Raw genomic sequence first — 23,093 nt, 5'->3', positions numbered from 1 at the left:
GTTAAGTTTGATAGTTCTATTATTGTTCAAATAAAAGTATTCCATATTGGTTAATGAATAAACTATGAAAACAGTGTTTATCATCATTTATTAATTATTACATTCAGTACATTACAAAAAAAAAAAATGTGACATATACTCTGTGTTACATATACGTTTGCAGCATTCCAGAATTACATCTCGGAGCTCAGTGGAGAGAGCAGATTTTCAGGTCACGTGGTTTGGGATCAAGTTGAGGAGAAGATAATGGAACTCTACTAGTGTTATCAAGTGATTGCAAAAGTTTATAGGGGGTGATCACTTGGTGAAAATTCAAGGGGGTCAAATTATAAACTAGAGTTTATATATTTTGAGTTCTAACCAGTACATGTGGTTCGCATCATCATTCACCTGATGGTGATGATTAATTATGGATTTTTATCAAGTATCGTCCTCATCGATTAAACATTCCGACGAGGAATCATTCTCTAAAAAACTTTAGAATTTATTTGGTAACACACTGTAGAGAACACGAGACATGATAAAGAATAGAATAAATTGCATAGTCAACTGTGGAACAAAAAATTAGCTATATATCGTTTTGTCTCTGCTGCAGAGTAAAAATTAATTGAATCATCTTCAATATCCCCAATAACCTCAATAACATGTTCATCTTCAAAAATTTTTTGGAAGATATCAGTATTTAAAATACATATATTATGTAGAATACATGCACTAGCTATTAGCAAGCAGATTAAATCTATCCTTTTTGTCTCCATGTACTTCAGACGTCTGAATCTGCTTTTCAGTAATCCGAATGTATTTTCATTTATCACTCGCACTTAGGAAAGAGATCGGTTGAAGTTAAGTTCTTGTGGAGTAAGTGTAGGATCTTGCTTAAAACCAACGATGAGTGTTGTTGATAAAGGGTATGCTAAATCTTCTATCAAGTGACTTTTCTCGGTAAACTCAATGTAATTCTCTTGGATGCTCTTAAGAATATCAGATTTTGAAAAAACTCTTGCATCATTAAGACTCCCTGGTTGTCCAACATATATGTCAGTGAATAATTTACGATGATCACAAATACCCTGCAGAATAACGGATAGAAAACCCTTTGGTTTTTCTATTCTTATATGGCAACCATCCACAACCCCTACAATTTATATATCTATAATTATTATTATTATTTGAACCGGTCTCGTTGTTGCTAGATTAGCCTGCCTGGAACTGCCACCATGTAGATCTTTTGTTCTCTACCCTACTCATTCATGGAAACCCAAGGAGGTGTTGATAAAACCGACAACATCCTTAGGAGCCTTAGGTGTTACCTTGACCGTTTTCCCCATAAGAATGATTCTTTGACCAGCCAGCTTTGCACACTTGCATACCATGTGTTCAGCTGTTTCTGATCCACGGAGCCTGCACATCTCATCTGCTGACTTCCCCATACGGTACAAACGATATTTGTACCGACAGTGCACCATCACCGGAAGCTCAGCTCGAGACAGCTTTAGCAGTTTTCTGGTGTAGGTCGGTGAAATCATCACAAATTTCTTTGGCTGAGTAAGTCCAGGAGTGTTTCCCAGCGGGGTTATTCTGTTGTTCAACTCCCATTGTTGGATCGCTGTTATAAGGCTTTATTCGGTATTCAGACTACAGGCAGTACAAGCAGATCAAAATCTTAAGCTAATGGGTCACATGACCTCAGAGATGACTCAATGTCAGGTTCAAAAGTTAAAAAATAAAAATAGACCAGTACATCACATCTTTGACAAACAACAGAGAGAACAAGTCAGTACACCACTTATAGAACGAAGTTCACGAACACTATCGCACGAACAAACTCTCTCGAACAGCATCCATAGCCGCACCAGTAGCCCGAACACACAACCGGTACCCGCACTCGCGAGACCAGCTGAAGCTTTACCACTGAGATCTTGCAGTGGGACGAACTATACGAAACCTACGAGAACTGCGCCACACCACGCGGTTGAACTGCTTGTGTATGATGCAGCCACCCCTCTGAGCGGTATAGATTATGTCTCCAATATCCGCATCCGTAGCGCCAACCATCTTGATGATGTTCAGGTTTTCAGGGCACCATCCTCCCCTAGCACCCACAATGAGCGGAAGTACTTCGATAATTTTATCGGGGTATTGTTCTTCAACCTTCTCTAGGAAGGTGGGAGTGGACTATATGGCTTTTTTAACTGCTCAAAGGCTCTGGGCACTCTCCAGCTAACTGAAACGTCAGATATTATGACGTGCTGATCTTTAGTTAGAAGAAGGTCGGGTTTTAAAAGTTTTCCTTCCCTGTCCCTAATCCTGGGCTCCCTCGTCACCTGCCAGCCGTTCCTTATCGCTATGTTCTCGAGGCGATAAGCAACGTAGTTGTGCCTGGTTATCCTCTCCCAGTGCATAAGACTACTGCAGGACATGCGAGAGTGACTCACGCTGCATACATCCCGCACGGCAAACGGCTTCTGGTCCTTGGTTGTACGGCAGGCCTGCTGTTGGTAAGCAGTTTGACCGCAGCTGTATTGCCCGTACATAGTCCTCACCTGACCAGTATCTGGGAGGGTTATCAATGTACGTGTTGCACATCTTATGGTTTTTAAGTGCATTCAGTCCCTTGCCATAGAAAGATTGGTGGAGTTCACTGGCCCTATTATTGTCCTTCATGGCAGTGGTGGCGTTTGGCGGTCTTATCATCTTGGTCACCCTGTTCATCCAGATTGAGGAATTCTCTACGACGCAGTCCAGAATTGGCGTCATTCCTCTTAGTCGCTGCATCCTACGGGAGATTATAATGGGGATCTTGTCCCGCATGCAGAATACTCCCAGGCCACCCTCTCTTAGCGGTGCATGGATGACCGCATCGCTCACGTGGGTGGGCAGATGTAGTGCCCTCTTTATGCCCCACTTAATGGCTCTATCTGCTGCTTTCAGAGTCTGTAGATGTATTCGGGGGTTCTGCATAGAGTGGATATACCTAGGGATCAGATGAAATTTGAATATCTGGAGCTTTTGGTCAGGTTTAAGTGGGGCTCTACAGTCTCTATCCACCTGTGCTCTTAAGTTGGAGATTGAGCACTTAGATATTCCCATGGGCGAGAACTTATTCCCCAAGTACTCCATCATTTCCTTCACACCTACTTGTCGGACGGGTTTGCCGTGGATGTGAAATTGGCTGGTCGAATATACGAACAGCCTCCGTCCAGGTGCTCTCCCCACCGATATGGCAAAGCATTTGTCCACATTGAGGTTCAGGTGGTGCAGGTCAAAGAAATCCTGGCAGATGTTCAGCAGTTTTCTCGCCAGCTTCACATCATCCGCCATCACCAACAGGTCATCCGCATATGCCATGCAGCTGATCCTCTGATCGCCCAGGGAAATGCCATTTTGCTGCTCCAGTTCTTCTATTGCCTCTTCCAATACGAAGTTAAAGATGGAGGGGGACATCGGGTCACCTTGCCTTGTACCTCTCTTAATAGGGAGGGTACAGATCTCCTCCCCGGCACAAGATATGGTAGTTGAGGCTTCCTTGTAATTGGCCATGATGTATTGGCGAGTATCTTTGTCGATGCCCTTGCGTTCTAGAGCTCTCTCCACAGTTGCATGTGACAGCGTATCGAACGCTTTAGAGATATCGAGAGCAACTATGGAGTAACCCCGTCTGGCTCTTCTCATAGCTTTTACTATAGTGTGAAGGGACATGTTTTTGGCGAAGACTCCATCCACACTAACGAAGCCCCTTTGGTTCGTATGTATTGGTACGTTCATGAGTCTCTTGTTGACGATTTTGTTACATACCCTCAAAAGGAGGCTCGAGATTGTAATGGGCTTCCAGTTCTTAGTGTTGGAAAGATCGTCCTTCTTTTTCGGACTAAGGGTAGTTCTGCTGGAGTTGAGGCAAGCGGGGACAGACTTAAGCAGAAGCATGGCGTTGTGAAGAAGTATAAGTTTGCACCTAGGGATCTTGGACATCTGTCGCAGAGTGATACCATCCGGACCCGCTGCTCCCTGCTTGGTTGACTTAAGGGTTTCCACAAGTTGTTCTTCAGTGATAGGGCGGTACAGGTTGATGGTCTCAGCTCTTGATTTCATAGGAGCTGCATCAGGCGGAGACTCTTTGGAGATAATGTTCTTGTATTCTCTCTCAATATCATCTTTGGATGGCCTCTCTTGTTGAGTAATTGGGTCCATTCCTTCGATGATCTCTTCGGCAAGCTGTTTTCTATTAGTGGCCCATTTTCTCTGGACATCTCGGAATGCGGCAGCTCTTTTCTTTCTCCTAGAGGTCGGGAGGGGCGTCTTGGGAGGGGCTCGGCCTTTTTTCCTGAATCTGCCTTACTTTTTTATAATTTCGAGGGCAAAATCATTGAGGGATTTTATCTTATTCCCTCCAGTGCATATTTCAGCAGCAAATCTGATGTCCTCTTCCTCTTCCAGAGTTGGAGCTACATCGAGAATATACTGCATCACTGGGTCGTCAACTATCGGTCGGAATCCCTCTGGGATTGGCTCTGGTCCAATAAGTCCCTCCTCCACAAGCTCAGGTTCGGCCTGTACTTCTTCGAGGATACTGTCCAGGTTATATTGGTATTTTCCAAGCCCACAGAATGGGTCAGGTTCCACAGGTTTCAACCTAGATGCACTTTTTGCAAGTTCATTGGCTTTTTCATTTCCTTCAACATCACAACTCTCTGGTACCCACAGAAGAGTTACTTCACTATATATTTCATTACAATCTTATTAACCCTTTCCAGCCCGAATTTTTATCCGCCCATTGAAAAAAACATATTTCTCAACAATAACTATGTATAAGTAGTATACTGAACACATTGGGGAGGAAAAAATTTGTTTTTTCAAGTCTTCAGTAAAATATTGACTTGATGCCATATGGAGTCAGTGGGCATATGTATTTGGCACTTTGGAATGAATAATAATAAATAAAATAGGTAGAATCAAACAGTGATATTATTCATTTACATGAAATGAGGTGAAACAACTTTTATCTTTTGTTAGACATAGGGCAACTTTACAGTTCTGACACCTAATTCTTGAATATATGCATATATAGGTACATAACATACATCTCTTCTTGTTGGTTCTGGTGGATCTGGAAATGTTATGGCACACACTGACAGGTCTTCATCCAAATCTTTCATACGCCAGCAGTACTCCTTTCTAGTCGTTTTACGAACATTTACGGATGGTTGTTGTTGGGTTAGGCCTTAGGCCTAACAGTATAGCCAATGGTACATCATCATCAGAATCATAATCACCCCCAGTCACCCCAATTCAAGGTTTGTTTCTACCACTTCAACTGTATCATTTGATATTCCAATGATATCTTCATCATCTTCTCTATCTGATGGTTCAATATCTAAATCCTTCGAGCAACAAGAGGAGATGTTTTTCTTCTTCCTACGATAGTCCTACCCTTGACATCTGAAACTATATCATTGATTCATATATTTGATAACAAAATACCAAAAAAGGAATAAAGTTCAACAACAAAAAAAGTTGTTGCCCGTAAATGCTCACTGACTCGATATGGAATCACACAAGTTTTGGCCATCAGGAAGTTGATTTTATAGAACAAAATTGAAAACTTCAATAAAATATACTACTATATATACTTACCGTTTACACAGATATGCCGAATTTTGGGTGATAATAACAGTTAAAAAATTAATAATAATCACTTATGCACGTGGCTTATGGCGAACCGTATTGCCGACTGAACATAAATAGAATTCCTTCTTATCAAACTTCTGTAACTGACTTATTTTAGTTATGTCATCTACCAATGAACGATAGATCCAAATAATACAGAGCTCATTGTGGAATAGCTTTCTGTTTTAATGAAAAGGACACTATTAACCCAATGATGCCATGGATCAGAGGAGGGTTAAAGACTGATATGAGTAAAGCCGCACATCTTTTGGGTAGATCCACATTATAAATTCAGATGAAGTACCTACCCGGAAAACCATTTATTTCTTGAAAGGAATTGATTATTGTAATCGCTCTTTCTTCTGTGGGTAAAACTATTATTCCAAAATGAGAATTCACTTGCAATATTCTATGACAAGTGCTATATATGTCGCGTTCGGCCAGTAGACTCTATAAGCACTTTTTGTTCCGTGTCGTTCGGGCACGCAGTTTCAGAACAAAAAGTGTCAATAGTTGTCGTTCGTTCTAAACGGAGTGGAGTTTTCGGAATCAACTCTATGAGCCCCAGCTCCGAAGGTGGGGCGCGAAAGGAGGTTCTGTAGAAGTGGGGTTATGAAACGAGACAAACCATAAAAAAACAAGAAATAAACAAAAAACTCATTAACTGCATTTAGTTTTTGTTTCTACGCGGCGTCCTGTTTTGAAACTGTGGAAATTTGAGGGAAGAATATTCACTTTGTGGAAGTGTTCGTGGAAATTCTTTTACTGCATAAGCGGCGATCGCTCGCCTTTCCTGTGCATAATGTTGTGGAGGCCTCCCCAGACTCGCTCAGCGTGCTGCAGAATATTCAATCAGAAATGAAGTCCCTTGTTGCTAAATATGAAACTCTTCTTGAATCCGTCAACTTCTGTAGTGACTCCGTCTCTTCGTTTGAGCGCAGCATGTCTGCGATTGATCGAATGATGGTCGATATGGAGCGGATAACCAGAGAAAATATGCAGCTGAAATCTACCGTGAAGGATTTACAGGAGCGCATGGAGGTATTGGAGCAACAGAGTAGAGTCAACAACTTGGAGATCTGTGGTGTTCCCGAGAAAGCCAATGAGAACGTTTCTCATATCATATCTAAGGTTGCAGAGGTTATTGGTTGTCCCATTAACTCATCCGATGTGGATAGTTTTTACAGAGTCCCAACATTTGACATTTCTAGACCAAAGCCTATCGTGGTTAAGTTCACATCGAAACAGAAGCGGGATGATTTTCTCGGAGCATCTAAGACCAAACGTCGTCAGTCACTGCAACCTAACAAGGGCTTGAAGATTGAGAATATCTCTGATAATTTATATATTAATGAACACTTGACTCCAAAAAACAAGAAACTTCTGAAAAAGACCAAAGAGGTCACACGCAGCAAAAACTATAAGTTTGCTTGGACACGCAATGGTTTCATCTTCGTTAGAAAGGATGATAGGTCGAGGGTCGTTAGGGTCTCTAGTGAAGAGGATCTATCTAAGATCGTATAAGTCCTCTGAGTTGTAGTCGGTTTTGTATTTGTTAGTTCATTTTCTTTCTGTTTTTTGTTTTCTTTTCATGGGTCTTTCTGTATATTATCAAAATGTACGTGGTACAAAATCTAAATTGTCAGTCCTCAACAGAAATTCATCTATGAGTGAATATGATATAATTTGTCTAACGGAAACTTGGCTCGATGATAATATCTTAGACTCTGAGGTACTAAATAACTCCTATAAAGTCTACCGGCGAGATAGAAGGTCTGGCTCGTCGCTCAAGAGTAGGGGGGGTGGTGTTCTGGTGGCAGTCTCGAATAATCTCACGAGTTTTTCTGAGAGCTCCTGGTGCTCAGAAGCTGAGGACATTTGGGTAACTATAGTTCCTGATCGGGGTAGCAAAGCTAGAGTTCACATTGGATGTGCCTACATCCCACCGAGAGACATGGTGGCTTTAACTTCCTTTACAAGTAGCCTATGTGATATAGTTAATAATAATAATTGTAACGATACCTTTGTTATCTGCGGCGACTTCAACTTGCCAGAAATAAAGTGGAATATGAACCCACTAAATTCCTTCTGTATCCCAAGTAATGCTAGAGATCCCTGTTCGGCTTCCTTCGTGGACGCCATTTCCCTCTCGGGCTTGAATCAGTTCAACAGCTTTGTCAATGTCTCCGGCAATACACTTGACTTAGTTCTTAATAACAATTTCAATATAACCGATTTTCAACTCTCTGAATTTCCTCTAGTTCCTGAAGATCCAAGTCATAATACTTTACAGTTTAATATAAATGTTCCTGTTCAACATAAGAAATGTTTGGGTAATTCACGCAATCGAAATTTCAACCGTGCTGACTTTGGTGCGATAAATGAAGCTCTTGGTGCCATTGATTGGACACGCGAGTTGTCCTACCAAGATCTAGATACTGCTGTGGATAGATTCTATGAGATTTTGGATGATATATTTGATAGTTCAGTCCCTTCCTATCCCAAATACTGCAGAAAATATCCAACTTGGTACTCCCTAGCTTCTATCAAAACCATAAGGGAAAAGAAAAAATTTCATAAGCGGTGGAAGATGTATGCCAACTCGTTGGATTACGCGACATTCAGGCTTTTGAGGGCTAGAGCCGGGCATCTGATCTCAGAGGATTACAAAAAGTATTTGGCGAGTGTGGAGGGTAGCATTGTGGATGATCCGAAGTTTTTCTGGCGATATGTGGGGAATAAGAAGGGTTCTCCTTGTTTGCCTGATTCTGTCGGTACACCCAGTGGTGTCTCGACTAACCCGCAGGAAATTTGTAATAAGTTCTCTGATTATTTTGCCTCAGTTTTTCTTCCTTCCTCGGCTATAACCTATAATGAACCTTCTGAAGGGGTTCCTCTGCATTTATCTAATTTAAATATTGAGCGCGATCATATCCGCACTAAGATCACGTCCATGCGTAATGGGAGTCCTGGCCCTGATGGTATTCCTTCCTCTTTCCTGAAAAATTGTTGCGATTTGATTTTTGAACCTCTATTTATTTTATTCAACAAGTCTTTAAAGGATGGTTGCTTCCCTTATAAATGGAAAGTTAGCAGTATCACCCCTATATTCAAATCAGGGAATAAAAATCTTGTTGAGAACTACAGACCTATCTCTAAACTCTGCGCGATTGGTAAGTTGTTTGAGAGCATCGTGACGGATTTCCTTTATTTTGATTTCAAGAATATATTGAACACCGAACAACATGGTTTCATGAAAAATCGCTCAGTGGAGACTAATATGTCCCTATATGTGGAATATATCTTGGAGAATATGGATTCTGGACTTTCGGTTGGGGCTGTCTATACCGACTTTAGCAAGGCTTTCGATAGAATTGACCACTCCATAATGATTTCTAAGCTTGCTGGGTTTGGTGTGTGTGGGAGTCTTCTCCGGTGGTTTGGGTCCTATTTGACTAATAGACATCAGCGTGTTTGTTTGGGTGGTTTCAGATCTGAAGCGGTTCATATCACATCTGGTGTACCTCAGGGGTCCCACTTAGGCCCATTACTTTTTTTGCTTTTTATTAATGACGTTATTAGATGTTTTAAATTTTGCAGAGTTCTTCTTTATGCCGATGATCTAAAGATGTTTCATTCTATTTCCTGTCCTAACGACACAGTACGTATTCAAGAAGATTTAAATCGATTTGCTGATTTTTGCAAGGAAAACAAGCTTCTTCTAAACCTATCTAAATGCTGCTCTATTACCTTCTCCAGAAAACCCGTCTCTGCGCCAGTTACATACCGAATTTTCGGTGAGCCTATTTCTAACGTCAACTCCGTGAAAGATCTGGGTATCACGTTGGACTCCAAATTGCTCTTCGATCAACATATCTTTAATATTTCGAAAAGGGCCAATCGGATGCTTGGTTTCATATTTCGAACAACATTTGAATTCCGGAGTGCCGACGTGGCTCGCACTCTTTTCATGGCCTACGTCAACAGCATCTTATGTTTTGGGTCTGTTGTGTGGAATCCGCGCTATGGGATTTATATAGATAGACTGGAGGGTGTTCAGAGGAGGTTCGTGAGACATTGCCAGAGACGATTCTTCCCTCTTGTGAATGATACATCCGAAGTTTATCGGAAATTAAACTTTATTCCTCTTGAGCATCGCAGAAGGATGGCTGATGCAATGTTCACTTACAAACTGGTGAACAACAAAATCGATTGTACTCATTTGTCCAACTATGTAAGGTTGGTCGTTCCCTCTTATAACACTCGACACACGGATACATTTTTTACTGACTTTGCGAGTACTTACTATTTTCTTAACTCTCCAATTCACAGATTAATGAAAACATTTAATGAGCTGTCTAAAGTCACTAACATTGATATATTTTCTGACTCTGCCTCTAGGTTTCGGTCCATTCTTCTTGGTTATTTTCGCCGTTGCAACTGCAGTCGTAGTACCGGTTTGTTGAGGTCGCTCAGATAAATTCCTATGTATACCACACTGTTTTGTATAATTTTTGAATAATAATATCATTTTCTGTTTAGTCATCGATTTATGTGTTCAATTTAGGGCTTGATGTTCATATGTGGATAAAATATTTTTTTTTCTGTAACACTGAATTGTGGACACTGCTTTGGGTTCGTCCCGTCTGTGTCCCGAATTAATAAATAAATAAATAAATAAATAAATAAATACTGAAGATTTACAAATATGTCAGTGACATATACCATAAAGAGCCACAGTGCCATAATGACCGGGGAAGGAATAATTATACAGAATAATAGAATTCTTTTGCCCATTACATATATTGAGTTCAATTATGGTCTGATGAATCTTCAAGAGTAGATCTTCAAACGTTGACGGATCCATTCTAAAATGCGTTTGAAACTGATAATCCTTCATATGAGGTACAGTGAATTCGCAGAATTGATCAACTTTCTCACATATTTCATTTTCTTCATCTGAACTGTCCTCAAAATAAAGATACTTTGCTACATTAAGGATCGGGACTAAGAATTGTCTATTCATGTTCATTTTCGAATAAATCGCTTTCAAATTCAAATTTTTCCCACGTTTTTTGTGGTTGACAGGTCTTGTCATTCGTTCGGGCAGTTTGTACATCAACACTATACTAGCTGATCTGTGATAAAACTCTAGTTCTACTCGCTCTGTACCGGAGTTTACAGGCCGAACGTAGTCATAACACATGCCAACAACAACTTTTGTTAACTCCAAATCTATCACCTACAGACTACAGAACTGAAAAAGGTAGGAATGAAAAACAAACTATCGAAGCAATGCACTTACCGAAAACTCTCCATATTTCCCAGGCACCACAAAGTCATGAGACATTTTTTTCAATATTAATTTCTGGTTGACCAGAGTGAATCAAATGTAATTCATCGTAAGTGGCCGGCAACAATCTGAAATGCTGCTTGAATTGTTAGTCATTGAAGTTGTATACAGTAAAATCGGCGAAATGATCTGTTTTTTCGAGGATATTGATTTCGTCATCGTCCTCCTCATCAAAAATCAATTCGCCTATAATTTCAGCCTCCATTATAATCCAAACCAGATAGTTGTCTCTGTCCAAATCAACTATACACAAAGCAAACAAGAATAACAAAACATGAATAATAAACTGTTTTTCGTTTGACCAAACATGTTAGGTTATGAAATCAGCTGTCAGTAGAGTTCCATTATTTTCTCCTCAACTTGATCCCAAACCACGTGACCTGAAAATCTGCTCTCTCCACGGAGCTCCGAGATATAATTCTGAAACGCTGCACTTGTACCTATGTTCCAAGGTTTGTATTGGCACTTTGACAACCCGTCACCATGAGAACGATACAAATTGCGAAGCACGGCCGCCGTATCAATTTTCATAATTTCAATTTAAACTAATAGGAAGTGGATAAAGTGGTTGTAAATAATAGTTATTTTCCTAACAAGTGTGGAAAGTGATACTTTTCCGTAAGAGACTGCAGTTGAATGGACGACGCGGAGCGGCATAATGGGTGATTTTTTGTTTTCTCCTCAATCAAATTTGCGTTCAATCAAAAAACTACATCTTTCTTAGGGGGAGAAGATGCTGAAGTATTTCGAAAAAGGACGGGGTAATCCTTCTAAATGGTCAAGCAGCTTGAGATGCTAACTTGAAATTTTTCTATAGTCTGGTTCATCAATTGAGTGAACAGTGTTCAAAAACTCAAGACTGAAGAGAAAAATCGAGAATAATGAATTTTGAAAGAAAATATATAATCAACACACATATGAGCGGCCACGATCACGATCGAGAAGCGATCAAACGCGTCCCATGTATTATTCCGCACATACTATCACAATCTGTTCAGCGATATAGCGGCGTTCAGTCGCGATGTATTCAGCGATCAACGTTCAAACGCAGCAACTAATTAATTAGGATGCAATTCCTACAGATTTTGGCCCCAGCAGGGGCCTGATTTCCGAATATTAAGGAATTGGATCCTATAGGTTCATGATCCCATTGTAAATAGCATTAGAAGCAATTCCTCTGAAATGTGTAAGAATATGATATTCTATATTTCGAAAATACAGAATCTGAAATTTTCATAGAAAATGTCACTTTTTCCCAAGAGATGACATTCCTACAGATTCGAGAATCGAGCGCCAGGAAGAATGACCGAAGTAATAGCGAATTCTTCTACTGAACAGCTAATTGAAATAATAAAAAGGAATAGAGCACTGTATGACATGTCGCATCCTGAATACAAAAATGTACGGTTGAAAAATAAAATATGGGATGGGATTGCGACAGAAATGGGAAATTTTACAGGTAAGTTGTGTTTTTCGATAAATTTATTAGAATGATGGTAAATTTTATTGTTACAAATTGATAAAATAATCGACGAACTTCTCCCGTATCATGAAAGCTTGGTTTGTTGCTCTTCTACCATCGACTGAAATATCTCCTTATCCATTACCATATACTGGCATATCGTTGATGTTTCTTCGTAAATGATGATATTTTTCATCAATCTTTTTTTCCCTTAGAAAATTGTGCAATACACAAGCTGTTTCAACTAGTTTTCTAGCCGTTTCCACTTTCACTTCTAAGGGTCTAAAAAATAATCTCCACTTATGTACCAACATTCCAAATGCGTTTTCTACAACGCGACGAGCTCTACATAAATGGTAATTGAACTTTTCTTTATTATGATCATGTCGAGATTGTCTATAGGGAAATGGTCTCATCAAGAATGTACTTAAGGTGAAAGCTTCATCACCTATCAAAATGCATGGAATTTCTTCATTTCCTCCGGGTAAAGTTCTACCTGGGGGAATATCAAATGAGCCATTTTCAAATCTTCTTTCCATAGCAGATGCCTCAAAAATACCTCCGTCACTGTTTTTGCCATATGCACCTACATCAATGCAAATGAATTTATATCCGGGGTCAACAATTGCCATGAGGACAATTGAAAATTTTTTCAAGTAAGAAAAATAATTTGATCCACTCTTTTTTGGACATTTAATTGTTATATGTTTTCCATCTATACTACCCAAACAATTGGGAAACTGCCACAAATTTTCATAGCCTGAGATTGATTTCTCCCAAATCTCTCTGGTGGAATGTGGCATATATATTGGCTGTAATCTATTCCATATAGCTGTGCATACTTCTTCAACAATTAATTTAACAGTAGAAAATCCTAGTCGAAAGCTGTGACCAATTGTCTTGTAAGAATCGCCAGTAGCTAAAAACCTGAAAAAAAGTTTTTGTTTGTTTGTACTCAGGCGATAAGTTAGTAGAAAAATTTTTGCAGGAGAAGATTTGAAAAAAAATGGAAAAACCTGAGAGATTGTTGATCCAAGCATTTACGCTCCGAAAAAACCCGGACTGGCCAAGCAGCGGCATCTATCTGTCGCTACAAAACATGGCCATGGGCACAGCAGATGTCATTTTTTAAGGCCTTCTTGCATCATGCGCCGACAGAATCAAACGTAAGTCAAGATAGTCAAGCCGAAAATCTCGGAATCATTAAAAATGAAATAGAAGAAAGTGGTCCACAAACAGAAGTTGCACAGAAAAGGAAACGTTCTGCGGTTCCATCAGAAACCCCGTCAAATGTAGAGAAAATTATCAGTTTTCTAGATAAAAGGCACAAGGAATACGACAGCATAGATCTGACATTCCAAGTTTATGCTGCTAGTGTTAAAAAACTATCGGATCGCCGACAGACTATGCTTAAATTCAAAATAGCGAAAATGATCATGGAAGAGGAGCTGGCTCAGCAAATGGAGTTTGAAAGGGAGAACCAAGTAATTTCAAGTTTCTCCAATAATTCTGTGGTATCTTCCCCGCCTACATCACCGTTTGATAATTCCAATACGGTTGACACAGACTTGGAGGCTGCTGGAGACTGCTGGTATCCTAATTCATCAAATGATTTGAATCTATAAATACTTTTAAAATATCATTCTTTTCATGAATTTCTGTTAGTTTTCTCGCTTTTTTCGTTTTACATAAATATATAATATATAACTCACAATGATGTTTTATTTATATAGGTAATTGAAAATTATAACTCAATGTAACTAATCGTTCTTCTGCTCCGATTGGTTCTCCAAATTTACTCTGCTGCTTTGTTATATCGTTTCTGATAAGATTCAATATTTCATCAAAACATTCAGAGTCCATTCTGAAATATGTAAAGAAACGATCGGAATCTTTCCGGAGGTATGGGTATAATCTGTTGAATTCACCTTCCTCCTTACGATTTTTATATAATATCTTTCTATAATATCCATAAAATGGTGAATATTTATATGTCATAACTTATTATTGCTTATTTACTGTTTATTGTGAGCTTCTTCATCCAAAAGTTATTCCATTAAAATGGCCTCTTCCTCGTCAAACTCGCACATTTTCACTATACGCTATTTCAAAATTTGAAAATGGTGAATGTTCCTGTCATATTTGTCTATGGCCTGATCGCGCATATGTATTCCCCACATCTTGCGATCGTGACTGTAAATTAACTGAATTCAAAATTCAGAAAATGAAGACAAAATGCACCAAAACAGCAATTTGACTCAACTTTGACTTGATCGATGCACAAGCCCGACGATTTGTGATTTTCTTAACGGCACTCGAGCGATCGAATCTTTAATCAATATTGTCCCCCCGAACAACCCCTCTTCCTGTAGCCCGAGGAAGCGGTGTTGCCAAATAACCACCCTGGTGCAAATTATAAAGGAAAACAAAAAACAAAACAAACCAACAAAGGTCCATTCTATCACAATCCCGAACAATAGCATTATTGCAAAATGAAGACCTCTACCTCCACCACCAAATATACCTGATATGCCTCTCAATAGTCAAAATGACAATATCAATGCTTATAGGTCGGCACTAATTAATAATTACTTTTTCAATTTAATTTATCAGCAGTAAGCTAATGACTAATGACGTATTGAAATATCAATTTTCATTTTTCTCAACATAATTTACTTGTGAAAATCAATTTCAAGTTGTTTCCAAGTTCTGTACAGTCTCTTTTGTCAGAGGTGTTAGTTGTTGTGCTCCTTGTGTTCCACACTGGATTCGCTTCTGTGACTAGAACTGTCAGTTGCTCCAATTTTATTTGATATTCCAAGGCATCAATTTTAACTTTCGCTTCTCGGGCTGCTTTTATGGAAGGAATTTCTTCGTCAATTTTTTTCCTCTTGTTTCCTGAGACTCTATCTCTTATTAAGGAGTATGTTGTATTTTTCCCGGAATTCTGTACGCGTGAGAGCCTTTACCACTGTAGTTGGTCTCCTCCTAGCTGGTGTATCCAAAGGAACATCTGACCGAATGATGGATATCAATAAACAATTATTATTTAGAATTTTGTTACCATCATGTTTCTTCTTGTTTTTTCTTGGTTCCAAACAATGAAGGAGTATCTTCCTCCAGAACCGATTGAACCTCTGGACCTCTTAAACGTTGAGAGATCGGCGTCAGTAAATCGGTGTGCACATATCTTTGCCAAGCTTCATTGTTCCGAAAAATAAGATATTAGTGGTCCTAATAAATCAAATATAAAGAAAGTGAATGGTTTTGATTATGGTCAAAATTAGCAAAAATAACAAAATTCCAAAAGCATCGACTTGATTCGAAATGGTTTCAACCTTTCCGAATGCAATCTCTGGGATCTTTGAAGAATGAGATGTTGATGGTGCTAGCAAATATGATGGCACAGTTTCATTATGCTGAAAAATTTTTTCATAATTGTCTTAATAAACTCAAATATTATGAAAAGTAAACTGTTTTAATCATAGCCAAAAGCACTTACTGAAGTTTTCATTTCCTCATTGTTGATAATATTTCCATTATCGGGTTCCACATCACCTCCAACCTCACATTCCAAGCCGTAAATCGTTTTGCTATTCGTTAGTAATAGGAAAATGAATTTTAGCTTTCGCTTCTCGGGCAGCTTTTAGGGAAAGAATTTCTTCGTCACTTTTTTTCCTCCTATTTTCTTATGAGATTTAATCTCTTATTAAGGAGTATGTTGTATTTTTCCCCGAATTCTGTACGCGTGGCAGCCTTTACCACTGTTGAAGGTCTCCTCTAAGATGGTGTATCCAAAGGAACACCTGAAAGAATGATGGATATTATTAATAAACAATTAGTATTTAAAATTTTCTCACCATCATGTTTCTTCTTTTTCTTTTCTTGGTTCTCAGACAATGAAGGAGTATCTTCCTCCAGAACCGATTGAACCTCTGGACCTCTTAAACGCTGAGAGATCGGCGTCAGTAAATCGGTGTGCACATATTTTTGCCAAGCTTCATTGTTCTGAAAAATAAAATATTAGTGGTCTTATATAAAGAAAGTAAATAGTTTTTATCATGGTCGAAATTACTTACAAAAGCATCGACTTGATTCGAAATGGTTTCAACCTGTGCGAATGCAATATCTGGGATCTTTGAAGACTGAGATGTTGATGGTGCTAGCAAATATGTCGGCACAGTTTCATTATTCTGAAAATTTTTTTCATAATTTTGTCTTAATAGATTGAAATATTATGAAAAGTAAACTGTTTTGATCATGGCCAAAAGCACTTACTGCATTATTTATTTCTTCATTGCGGATAATATTTTCATTATCGGTTTCCACCTCCAACCTCACATTCCAAGGCGTAAATCGTTCTGCTATTCGTTAGTGATACAAAAATTCCATGGCATTCATATTCATCTTTATTTGGTATAAATGCCCTACACCACCAGTCTTTTACACTTCTCTCTTTTTTTCGGCAGCAATTGTCCTCACCTCCCTCTTTCGATTCTCATAAAAGCGCCTCAATACCTCTTTGGATCGGAATATGCCAGGCATTTACCCCCGCGGTAATTTTATTCCCAACTGAGCTTTTTTGTGTGCTGATATATGGTCTGTCTTCTTATTTTCTAGTATTTCCTTGTATTTAGCACATACATATTGTGCTATAAGAAATTTTTCTTCGGACCCAAAACTTAAACACCTATTTCTTTTTGAATTCGCGTTTTTTTTTTCTCACAAATACGACTTCAAAACGAAACATCAAAACAAATGTCCAAATTTCCCACCTTGACAACAGAACCTTAGTCAAGGGGATTAACTTCCTTAAAATGATTTTGTTCGTGCAGAAGTGCTGCCATCTATCGAGTTTTTTCCTTTTAACTAGCGACGAAAAAATATCTTAGGATAGATTTCTGCATGGATATTTATTTAACAATCAGCAACTTTGGCTGAGACAGAAGAAAAAGAATAAAGATATAAGTTCATGGTTAGGTGGATATAAAAATGGCGGGAATTTTGAATTCACACTATACATACTTTTCGTTGTATTCACTTTCAATGAAATTTACAGCTCCTATCATGAATTATGTATACAGAATTGTATCTCACATTTGCTGAAATAATCGGATTTCACATTTTCCTTTCAATGAAATATTACAATGAGAAGGAGCTTAATGTCAAACTTGAAAAAAAAAATTTCCTGTTGATCGAATTCAATTTCCATAGTAACTTAAAAAAAAATTATGACTTATCTAATACAATAAAGCGAAATTTTTTGAATTATCCAAAAAATAACATTGAGTAAAAGTCTACCAATTTCCACTGAAAATTTACCTTTAGCTTGATCACCATCTACCGCATTAGATTTTCCAATTTTTCAGAGTGTTAAAGTGAAAATGCCGACCAATACTGTTGTGTTGCCATGTGCTATAATAAAGACGAAAGATGGTGAGTATAATATTGAATACAATATACTTATATACTAGATGAAAATCCATTTATAATATTTATATATTCAATGCGCACCAGTTCAACAAATAGAATTTGCTATACCACACGAATTGCATTGGTAAAATGTGATTTAGCTCTTCTGGAATTATTGTAGTGAGTTCAAAATAATATGATCTCCGTTCGCACCACTGGTAGCAATGAAATTTGCTATTAAACTCTATTAAATTCAGAGTTTATATGATAACTTATATGTAATTGTTAGTTAGATATTTTGTATCTAGCTATCACATAACATTCATCAAGGAGGTGCGAGAAGTTTGGATTCGTAGAATTGCAGAGATGGAAATTTACGATATATACAAAACGCTGTTATTTGTAAGCACCATTTTCATCCTTCATGCATAATCACTAATGGAAGGCTCGCAATGTTTGCTCTGCCAACTTTAAATTTGGCAGGTAAATTCAGTACTACTTTTTACGGTAATTCATTTTGATTTGACGGTTTTTTTATGCAGAGTATGTAAGCAGTCCTAAAAATGAAGAAAAATTTTTATATTCATTGAATAAGCCTAACCCAGACACTCGTGAGAAACAAGGTATATACAGGGTGTTTCATCATAAACTGGACAAACTCATATGACGTGTAGAGAACATCGGGAGAATCATTTTTTTCTTATGAAATATTTCCCGTTTTCGAAGCATAAGGGAGATACACGGTGTTTAATGTCATTTTCGAGCGTTATTATATTGAGTGTGGTCGGTTATGTATAAGACTGGAAGTAATGGTTTCTTGTCATATCGTAGTATTTTTGGATGCTTCATTCAGAAATGGTGTAGAGCACCGAAAAAAAAATTACAAAATGGCGGAAAACCTGCAATGTTCGTGAATTTTTTTTTCGGTTGCCAAATTGATTTTCATTTCCTAAATTAACACAATTTTTAAAGGATATCTGTGAAAAATTTTTTTCAGAAATCGAACATGTCTACAGCGAAAAAAAATTTCACTCGAAATTGATGAAATTTTTCACGATTGTACTTACTTTCATACCTAACACGAATATCAAAACAGAATCGAAAAATATCAAACGGTTTCGTTTTTACAGCCATTCAAATGTCCCGTTCGACTATCTGAAATAATAAAAAAACATGACACAGCTTGTGTTCTTAGGCCCATAATTTTTGAATTTGTATGTCGAAACATTTCAGATTGCAGAATGAATTTAAAAAAAATCAGTGAAACTTCATTGAGAGTCGAACTCCCTGCTCTGAGTTAAGTACCTATTAAAATAAATGTGGAATCTGAATTGAGACTGTTCAAAGGTTTTTAATTTTCGTTGCCAAGTAATGGCAGCTCATAGAATTTGACAGAGTATTTGAATTTAACTGAATATAATATTGCAACTATCTTGAAACCAATTTATGCAGTTTGAGTAGAAATTGGCGGTTAATACTTTCCAGATATTAATGGCATGGCATTATTGCGGAAATTTCTACGAATAATTCCACAATTTCACAAACGCAACAAAAAAAAACTATTAGTATAAAATTTATTCATAATTCGTTCTCAAAAATAGTGCAATTTTTCAGGATACACTTTCTCGCCCTTTTCGCCACACTATCCACCGTTGAACGAACCATTTCCGGGTTTCGGCGAATCTCTTCGGCGGCTGATTCGATTCTTTGAATCAGTTCTTCTCTCGAAGTCACTGGAGCTCGCTTATCATAAAGAAGACTCTTCATATGACCCCAGAAATAAAAATCCATAGGTGTAAGATCTGGAGAACGAGGAGGCCATGCGACAGGTCCCAATCGGCCGATCCATCGGCGAGGGTATTGAGAGTATAAAAATTCTCGTACACTCCTCACTGTGTGAGCAGGGCAACCATCATGCTGGTACCATATTCCTTGAAAGTGACTCAAAGGAATATCTTCCAATAGATCGGGCAGAGTTTCCCCTCAAAAATTGATTATAGCCATTTCCAGTCAATGTTTCAGGAAGAATGTACGGTCCTATAATGAATCCATCCTTCATTCCCGCCCAAACATTGACAGAAAATCTCTTCTGGCTATTTTTTGCTACTGTTGCATGTGGATTTTCCCTTTGCCATATTATATTATTTTTGTTGTTGAAGAAACCATCTCTGTGGAATGTTGCTTCATCCGTAAACAGTATGAGACGTAGGAAATTCCTATTCTCACGTGTCCTTCTTAAAATAAATTCACAGAATTCTTTCCTCTTCTCAAAATCACCTTCTTCTAAGGTTTGACATGAATGGAAATGGTACGGATGGTAGCGATTTCTTTTCAAAACTCTCCATACAGTGGATTTACTCTTATTCACACTTGGATGATTTGTTAGAGTTCTCGTTGATACCATCGGATTTTCACTCACTAAATCCAGGATACGTTCTTCGTTATTTCGGATTGTTTCCTTCTTCTTGCGGTGAAGAATACCTTCTTCACGTAATTTACGCACTGTTTCTATGAAAGTTTTAAAATTAGGAACGTTTCGGCTTGGAAATCTGCGAGCGTAAATTTCCCTTGCTTTTCTCCCTGAGGAATTCGCTTCATAATAAGCCTGAACCATATCATTTTTTTCTAAAAGTGAATATTTCATTTTCGTTTGCATACAAATCGTTTCAATATACTCGAATTATTCAGTAAAATTCAAATACCCTGTCAAATTCTATCAGCTACTGTTGCTCGGCAACGAAAATTAATATGTATACTCAGAACCTTAGAACAGACTCATATTTCACATTAATACTTAACTCAGAGTAGGGAGTTCGACTCTCAATGAAGTTTCACTGATTTTTTTAAATTCATTTTGCAATCTGGAATGTTTCGACATACAAATTCAAAAATTATGGGCCTAAGAACACAAGCTGTGTCATGTTTTTTTATTATTTCAGATATTCGAACGGGACATTTGAATGGCTGTAAAAACGAAACCGTTTGATATTTTTCGATTCTGTTTTGATATTCGTGTTAGGTATGAAAGTAAGTTCAATCGTGAAAAATTTCATCAATTTCGAGTGAAATTTTTTTTTCGCTGTAGACATGTTCGATTCCTGAAAAAATTTTTTCACAGATATCCTTTAAAAATTGTGTTAATTTAGGAAATGAAAATCAATTTGGCAACTGAAAAAAGAAATCACGAACATTGCAGGTTTTCCTCCATTTTGTAATTTTTTTTTCGGTGCTCTACACCATTTCTGAATGAAGCATCCAAAAATACTACGATATGACAAGAAACCATTACTTCCAGTCTTATACATAACCGACCACACTCAATATAATAACGCTCGAAAATGACATTAAACACCGTGTATCTCCCTTATGCTTCGAAAACGGGAAATATTTCATAAGAAAAAAATGATTCTCCCGATGTTCTCTACACGTCATATGAGTTTGTCCAGTTTATGATGAAACACCCTGTATGTGTAATTTTCAGTGCTGTGCCGAAGGTGGCGTAAGAACCACTGAACTATAAGCTGTATTCGGGTTCGGCTTTCGGACAGTCCGAGAATGGTTCTAGAACTGCGCAGAGGATTTAATACTAGGGCGCAACAGTTTTCCGAAGTCCTAGAACAATTATCGGACTGTCAGAAAGCCGAACCCGAATACAGCCATACTCAAAATGGAAAGCGCACAGCGATCTCGCGAACATAGGCGGAAATAGGGGGCAGGGGGGGCCGTGCCCCCCCCAGAAAAAAGTGAGAGAGGAAAAGTAGCCGAAGAGGGCGAAGGAAGAAAAATGGTGGGGAAAGAAGGAAGAAAAGAAGCCACAAAAAAACAGCTATTCTGCGGAGCTTTTTCGTTATTTTCAGCTATTTCTGGAATTTTCGCACATCTTTTCCTCCCAAAATCTAAAACATAGGATTAGAATTCATACGTATAGGGAACTCCGATATACGGATTCTTTTTTTTTATGATTTATGTTTTTCATATTTATTTATTTTTTATTCCTCTAAAAGAATTAACTGTCATTCAATTTTATATCACGCAATTGTAAACATTGAGGCTGAGGACCAAATTCGTATTGAAAATCATGGAATTGGTGATTCGTTCCAAGAAGATATAGCAAAGGAGGCGCAATTCGTCACAAAGATGATGACGTAAATGTGGGCTAATGTTAAGCTTAATTGACAGAATTGTTACCTTTAGTAATGCCATAACATAGGCCATAGATGAAGTTAGAAAGAAGATAATTTAAGATGACTTTTGTTCGAAAACTTGATGCAGATACTTCCACAAGTGAAGAGAGTCAGTGGATAAGAATGAAATAATTTAAATTTATTGCACGGCACAATCTGATTTTATGTGAGCTAAGCTAATGCGCGCCAAATGTCATTGACCGCCCTAGTGGTATGTAGATGGGGGCAAAACAAGTGGGCCCGAGTATTTCCGATCTCCTATTGGCCCTCCTATTGCTATATCTTCTTGAATCGTTCATTCTTCGGCAGACTGCGTCTGCGCCTCTTCTACTTTTTGGTGCATGCAAATTTCGCAACTGCTCTGCAACTAATTTCTAGGTTACATTTTACGTCCAATCGTTCGAAGTTTAAATAAAAGGAACTTGCGTTACCAGAGATTCATATATTGTTTCTGTTAGGTATGTATTATTTTTTTATTCTTTTTTTATAGTTGTGCGAAAAATGAGGAATAAGATTAATCATCGGGTTTGATTACAACTTGTTTATTCTTTGCTCACTGGGCTAAACCGAGTTAATATTAGTGTAATAGTAGTGGCCAATGCCATTAAATTTGCGTTACTTGAAAGCACCGGCTTTTTCAGTTTTTCCTCGCTGCTTCTGTTTGTGTTTTTTGAAAATCATCTCGAAAGAAGGAGCAGTTGTTTGTTTGTTAATATTATATAGTATCAGATGTCACCAAACTGCCAGAATGCATAGGTTGGTAACGGTACGACACAATTTTGTCGCAGAAACGTATGCATGAATTATCAAGTCTAATGGCCTGACTTCATGAAATCAAGTTTTTAAACTTTTGGAGTCCCTGGAGGTGAAAGAGTCGAGAGATCTAAGGAACCTTTCTTCACTCTCAAATTATTAACTAATGAAAAAAATTGGACCACCCATCCTCGATTTCTTTTTTACGCAATTTTTTTTTCTCATCACTCAATTTCGTGAAGCCTGGACAAATATGTGTTCGAGA

At 38.0% G+C, this 23,093-nt stretch overlaps 3 protein-coding genes across 3 annotated transcripts; all 3 read left to right on the top strand.

The window, feature by feature from the left end:
• The first annotated feature begins 6,606 nt into the window (after positions 1-6,606).
• On the top strand, positions 6,607-7,188 carry LOC123307081. Its single transcript, XM_044889284.1, has one exon. It carries the CDS (start codon positions 6,607-6,609, stop codon positions 7,186-7,188), a length of 582 nt encoding a protein of 193 aa, XP_044745219.1.
• A 142-nt stretch (positions 7,189-7,330) lies between these two features.
• LOC123307080 lies at positions 7,331-9,206 on the top strand. Its single transcript, XM_044889283.1, has 2 exons — positions 7,331-8,837; positions 9,157-9,206. The coding sequence occupies exons 1-2, from the start codon at positions 7,331-7,333 to the stop codon at positions 9,204-9,206; spliced, it is 1,557 nt and encodes a 518-aa protein (XP_044745218.1).
• Positions 9,207-12,339: 3,133 nt separating this feature from the next.
• LOC123307079 lies at positions 12,340-14,104 on the top strand. The gene is made up of 2 exons (XM_044889282.1): positions 12,340-12,476; positions 13,468-14,104. The coding sequence occupies exon 2, from the start codon at positions 13,598-13,600 to the stop codon at positions 14,102-14,104; it is 507 nt and encodes a 168-aa protein (XP_044745217.1). The 5' UTR covers positions 12,340-12,476; positions 13,468-13,597.
• The last annotated feature ends 8,989 nt before the right edge of the window (positions 14,105-23,093 follow it).

The sequence above is a fragment of the Coccinella septempunctata genome, chromosome 2 (assembly GCF_907165205.1).
Source record: "Coccinella septempunctata chromosome 2, icCocSept1.1, whole genome shotgun sequence".
Lineage (NCBI taxonomy): Eukaryota > Metazoa > Arthropoda > Insecta > Coleoptera > Coccinellidae > Coccinella > Coccinella septempunctata.
This window is presented reverse-complemented; position numbering and strand designations above follow the sequence as displayed.